This window comes from Phytophthora sojae, assembly GCF_000149755.1.
Source record: "Phytophthora sojae unplaced genomic scaffold PHYSOscaffold_7, whole genome shotgun sequence".
Taxonomy (NCBI): domain Eukaryota; phylum Oomycota; class Peronosporomycetes; order Peronosporales; family Peronosporaceae; genus Phytophthora; species Phytophthora sojae.
This window is the reverse complement of record NW_009258121.1, coordinates 3,767,298-3,772,701: the sequence shown is the minus strand read 5'-3', so window position 1 is coordinate 3,772,701 and position 5,404 is coordinate 3,767,298. Positions and strand designations below refer to the sequence as shown.

At 55.1% G+C, this 5,404-nt stretch overlaps 1 protein-coding gene across 1 annotated transcript; it reads left to right on the top strand.

The window, feature by feature from the left end:
* Window positions 1–328: 328 nt before the first annotated feature.
* Window positions 329–2,268, top strand: PHYSODRAFT_304229 (hypothetical protein; the record flags this gene model as incomplete). The annotated part of the gene is made up of 2 exons (XM_009534713.1): window positions 329–675; window positions 960–2,268. 2 exons carry the CDS (start codon window positions 329–331, stop codon window positions 2,266–2,268), a joined length of 1,656 nt encoding a protein of 551 aa, XP_009533008.1.
* Between the last annotated feature and the right edge of the window lie 3,136 nt (window positions 2,269–5,404).

Below are 5,404 nucleotides of genomic sequence, written 5' to 3'. Positions count from 1 at the left end.
TCGATCAAAACATCGTCGAGTTCATCATGCTTGCAGAGGCGGAGGGCATTTGCCTCAGCGGTGCAATGATCGTCTTCTATGCGACTTACTAACTGTCATGAAGTGGTGCGAGTCTGCGTGGGATAATGTGTCAGCTTCTACAATTCAGTTGTGCTGGTTTACTTCTCGATTTGCTAACTCCGAGAAACCACCCGACCCTTCCGCCCTCTTCTCCCCTCCTAGCGTCATGGCGATACAAGAGCAAGCTCAGCAGCCACGCGGCCGTGCATGCCCCGATCCTGACGTGCTTCCAGCGATGAATGAAGTAGATGAAGGCGCCGACGAAACCATGGCCGAAGCCACGGCCACGCCTAGTAGTGCGAGCCCCAACCAGGCTCCACCATCGACGCGTAACGGACCGCCGACCGAAGAACCTACCCTGGCGGACCTCCTCCAGGCACAGCAGGAAGATCAACCAGCCAACCTCCTAGCGGATGAAGACAGTCTCGACTGTATTCGGGCAGCTTACGAGCGAGGCATAACAGACCCCGAGCAACTGCTCGCTCTAGCTGAAAACGCGCAACCGAACCAAGTTCGAGACGCGCGCTTCAGCATCAAGGCGACGTTCTCGGGGAACCTACAAGCGCTATCGAGACCGAAGATAATTGCCAACCTGCATCTCATCATGGACAACCCGTATGTACAAGAAGTGCTGGCGAAGAAGGCAGTCGTGCACGTGCACTAGCTGCAGCGCAGTCAGCTGATGTTCCAAGTCGACTCCAAGCAAGCCAAAAAGCAACTAGAGGGGCAGAAATGTAGCTTTCTTGGAGGGCACCTCGAGTTTGAACGCTGCGACCCGTTGTCGGACGACTACTACGTCGACGTGATGGGGATCCAAAGTCAATCCACCGCACGGAAAGTGTTCCAGCACTTGTGAAACTGGGATGTAAACCCATTTACTACAACGCAACCTACATCAGCCAGAAAACGCAGGTGTCTTCGGGGATCCTGCGCTACTTCTTGGCAGGACCTACGTGTCCAAAGGCCCTCATTGTTGGAGGAACTGTGTGCACCCAGTTTGATGTTGAAGGCGTGCTGTATGCAGTCAAGGGTAAGGACTTGCCACCGCAGTACTATCACCTCCAACCGAGCAAGCGGTCGCCGAGCTGTCTGGAGCTAAGTGGAGCGCTCTACGGCAGACAACGAGTGGCCCAAGTCGGCAAGAACCCAAACAATATGAACAAGCAAAGCGGAGAGAAACGAGCGAGGGAGAAGGAGACCCCGCAGCCAGCCCGGCAGACTGAGAATCATGAAGGAAAAGTTAACACGATCGATGATATGGATCTCTCGTTTGATTCCCCTGTTGAGTTAGTTCACTCGGCACCTCCAAGCCCGACACAGTTTCCGGAAAGCGACTTCGCTCACCCGCCGAAAAGACTACAGAGCAGGAGAATTGCACCGCCTCCTACTCCGTCGTCAGAGACGTGGAACTCCAGGAATTTCTGGAGCCACCTCCAAGATGTACACCCAGAAGTGGAATGCCGTGTCACGGAGGAACACGAAGAGACCCTAGGCTTTCAGATCCTCGTTGCCAGCATCGCACCGAGCGAGAGCGTAACGAAGAGTGGCGAATACGCCTACTACCACAAGAAGGACAAATCGAAAGTGAAGCTTTCCCCCGAAGCGACCATGCTGCGGGAGAACATCCCGGAAATGCAGAAAGACATCCTAGAATCAAACGATCAGTTCGAACGCGAAAAGGAAGCCCTTCCAGCTGCCCAAGCGGCGAAAGAATCGAAGTTGTTGACTACGTCGCCTTCCTCAGACGCAATTCTGAGGGAGATAACTAAGAACCGCCTTGCCTTCACGATTAAGCTGTCTAAACTCATGCGACAGAAGTCCGCCATGATCGATGAGATGGCGTGGACCCACCTTTGGTACCGATGTGTAAATGCATCCGTACCAAGCGCCAAGTACACCTTCGCGACTAAGTGGAGAAAAATGACTGGTGCGGAGGCCCTAACCTCTCGAGAGTCGATGCTGGCCAGCATGGAGACGCTAAAAGGAGAGATAAATGCTCCCTCACTTGATGTCTCACTTGCATTGGCCTTTTTCGAATTGCTGCTCCTAGCAGCAGCACCCCGCATGTTTGACAAAGACTACTGGATCCAAACCCTGGCAGGCAGCCACGTTCCCTGGCTGCTAGCGTCAGGAACGCGCCTACTTCACCCAACACACTGTTGGCGCTGTTGCGCTCGGAGTGTGGAGGCCATGTGCTCCAGCGACTGAGTTCATTGGAGTGGACACACGAGATAATGACCACTCTGCTGGAACTCCGCAACTCAGACTTTTGGTTGGCGAACGGGACAGCGGTCCTGCAGATGGAATACAGCGATGATGAGCCAAAACTAGTGTTTGGACCCCTCTATGACAGCTACTAAGGCCTCCTTAACGTGGGACAATGTGTCCATCTTGACTGTGATCACTAATGGCGTCAAGAGAAACGGACACGTGCTGATAGAGAAAACTCTGTCAAACTACCATGTATCCTGCCTGCAGGAAACCAAATTTCGCAACATTCATCACGCTCACAAATTTTGAATTTCTACTCCGAGCAACGTACGACTGCAAACTATTCGTGAACTCTAACAGACATGACGTCTGTTAGAGGTTCGAAAGACTTTCTCGACTTTGGTGTAGACACACCAAAGGCTACATACATTTACGATCACCACGACGGGTGGTCCATAGAGACTTAGGATTCCTATTGGCTGAGAGCAGCATCTCTTAGCCAATGAGCGACATGCATAGCAATGGAATTCTGCCAACCAGCCGTTGGCAGATCCTATCTTAGAATATTACGTTTAGAGGAAGTCAGAAACATAAAACAAAAATAGCAGTTCATTTTAACCCAAAAACATTATTTGGATCGTTTATTTAGATTAATCTATACTCGGAGGCCCGAGTATAATTAGCTCTAATTTAAACTAGGCTACGCTTCCTCACATACACGCGCACACGTGTAAGCTAAAGTAGTGAGCCAAAGTAGGCCCATTACACCTGGTAGCACTTTGTAGTCCGTCCAACGACGACTACCTGAGTTCGTACGTCACCGCACGAACGCGGAGCTGAGAACCTTCGATGGATACGGAGGTGTCCATGGAAAGCTCCACTACGCCTGCAACTCACGTTGCACGCGCTGACTGTCCCCACCTGTCGGACCCAGAGTGGGAAGCTCTCCAACGACTGTCAACAGTCATTGGTGAGGCGGCTGTAGCTACGATGCTGCGTACGCTAACGCCGACAGAGCAACATGGTGTTGCTCTGGGATTCATCATGAGGGAGCAGCGAGATGCTGCTTCGTCTACCACGGGGACGACACCGCGCGCGCAATCGCTGAAGCTCAGCGTGAGCAATTACGTTGGAAGAGAGGGCGAGCCTCTCCTCCGTTGGCTTGTCGAACTCGACACTGCCATTGCGGCTCGACGCATCGTCGACCCCTTGTCGAAGGTCGCGTTCGCCATGTCATGTCTTGGCGGACGTGCAAGAAGTTGGGCGTATGGACGCCGACTCTCGGATCCTACGTGCTTTAGCACGTACGAGGGTTTCAAGGAAGAGCTCAGACAAGCGTTTGAGCCCCCGCAAAACGAGTTCCGGTCGAGGACGGAGTTCCTCGACCTGCAGCAGGGCAAGCATGATGTCCATGCTTACGCTCAGAGAGCACGCTACTTGGTCTCGAACATCGTGACCAATCCGATCGACGAGGCGACCAAGGTCGTCACGTTCATGAAGGGGCTGAGAGATGGGCCTGTGAAGACCTATCTCTTCCGTGAGTACCCGAGTACTCTCGAAGCTGCAATTAATCTTGCAATGCAGGAGGAGTTTAGCCTGCGGCAGGCTAAGCTGCACGCACATGTGCCGAGGCCACAGCCACGCCCGGTAGTGAGGACGGGAGGCCCAGAACCCATGGACCTCTCGAGTGCTGCAACTGCTGGACCCCAGCAGTCGCAAGGAAACAATGTGCGATGCTACCGATGCGGTAGAATCGGTCACTGTGCTCGGGAGTGCACGGCCCCCGTGCACCAGCAGGGTGGCTATCGCGGCGGTGCCGGGCACCGTCGCAACCAAACAAAAAACGCTGGACGCCAGTAGGCGCGGGGCGCCCTACTGGTAATGCAGTTCCGCGTGTCGACCTTGGACACGCGACACTGAGGACTGCAGCCCCCAGTGAAGTTCATTCTCACTGCAAGAACCAAGATGACAAGCCTGACCTTGTCATCCTGAACGTGAACTCGATGAGAGCAAGCCGCTCTCTCCATGCTTTGGTAGATTCTGGCGCGTCGAAGAACTTTGTTCGACTGCGAAGTCTATCAAGGCTTGACTTCGAGGATTTAAAGATACCTCGAAGTATGTTGGAAGTACGACTGGCAACGGGTGCCATCGTAAAGACCGAGAAGCGCATGGTACGCGTGCGCTTCACGTATGAAGATCAAGAGTTTGTCGAGACCTTTATCGTCCTGGATCTGGACGATAAGTTTGACATTGTATTGGGCATGCCGTCGCTTGCACGGCATGATCCGGTCATCGATTGGGAGAAGCGCACTCTCGTGCGCTTCGGTCGCGACAGCGGAACAGTGAGCGATGGCCCTGTTGCCGCTACGCACGCACCGACAGGTGCGCGCGACTCCCCACTCGAGACAGCGCCTAATGCCGCTGTCCCGGAGCGCCCTGGGCGCGCGCGAGCACGCTCGCAAGAGCAGCTAGCGTCGGCGTTGCCGCCGACAGCTAATGAAGGAAATGTGTTGACCTCGGAGGTCGACACCCGCTTTTCAGCGAATCAGGAAGAGTCTCCGGCCTCAAGGGGCACGGATGACGCAGGCGAGCCACACGCCTCAGCCGTGGAGGCTGACGCGAATCTGATTGGATCAGGTCTGGCCAATAATAAGGGCCAAGGTGACGTAACGCCGTCGACTCCGGGAGTCGATAGCTTGGACGAATTGGATTCGTCGGCTCGGGGAGCCGACGCACCCTCCGTAATGGAGGGCTCCGCCAATAACAGGCGTCGAGGTGAAGATGGCGTGTCGGCTCCGGGAGCCGACGCTGCAGGCGGTGCGGACGGTTGCAAACGTCCCGCACCGGAAAAACTTGCATGCTGTCGTGCAGCCGGGCTGCACGACGAAGCGCCGGGCGACCAAGCCGGGCTTGAAGTCACTCGCCCGCGGGATATACCCGCCGGTGGTATACAAGAAGAACACCCGTCCACGGCTGGGCCTGGACGAGGTCAAGAACCAAGCGGAGCCGGGCACCGCAAAACAAGAAGACGGCGCATGCGAAGGTCGCTGCGCAAGTCTCGGCCTGGGGCCGAGACGCTACAGGAAATGTCGGCCGGGCAGACGGAGGCTGAGAAGCCGGACGTCGAGACGTT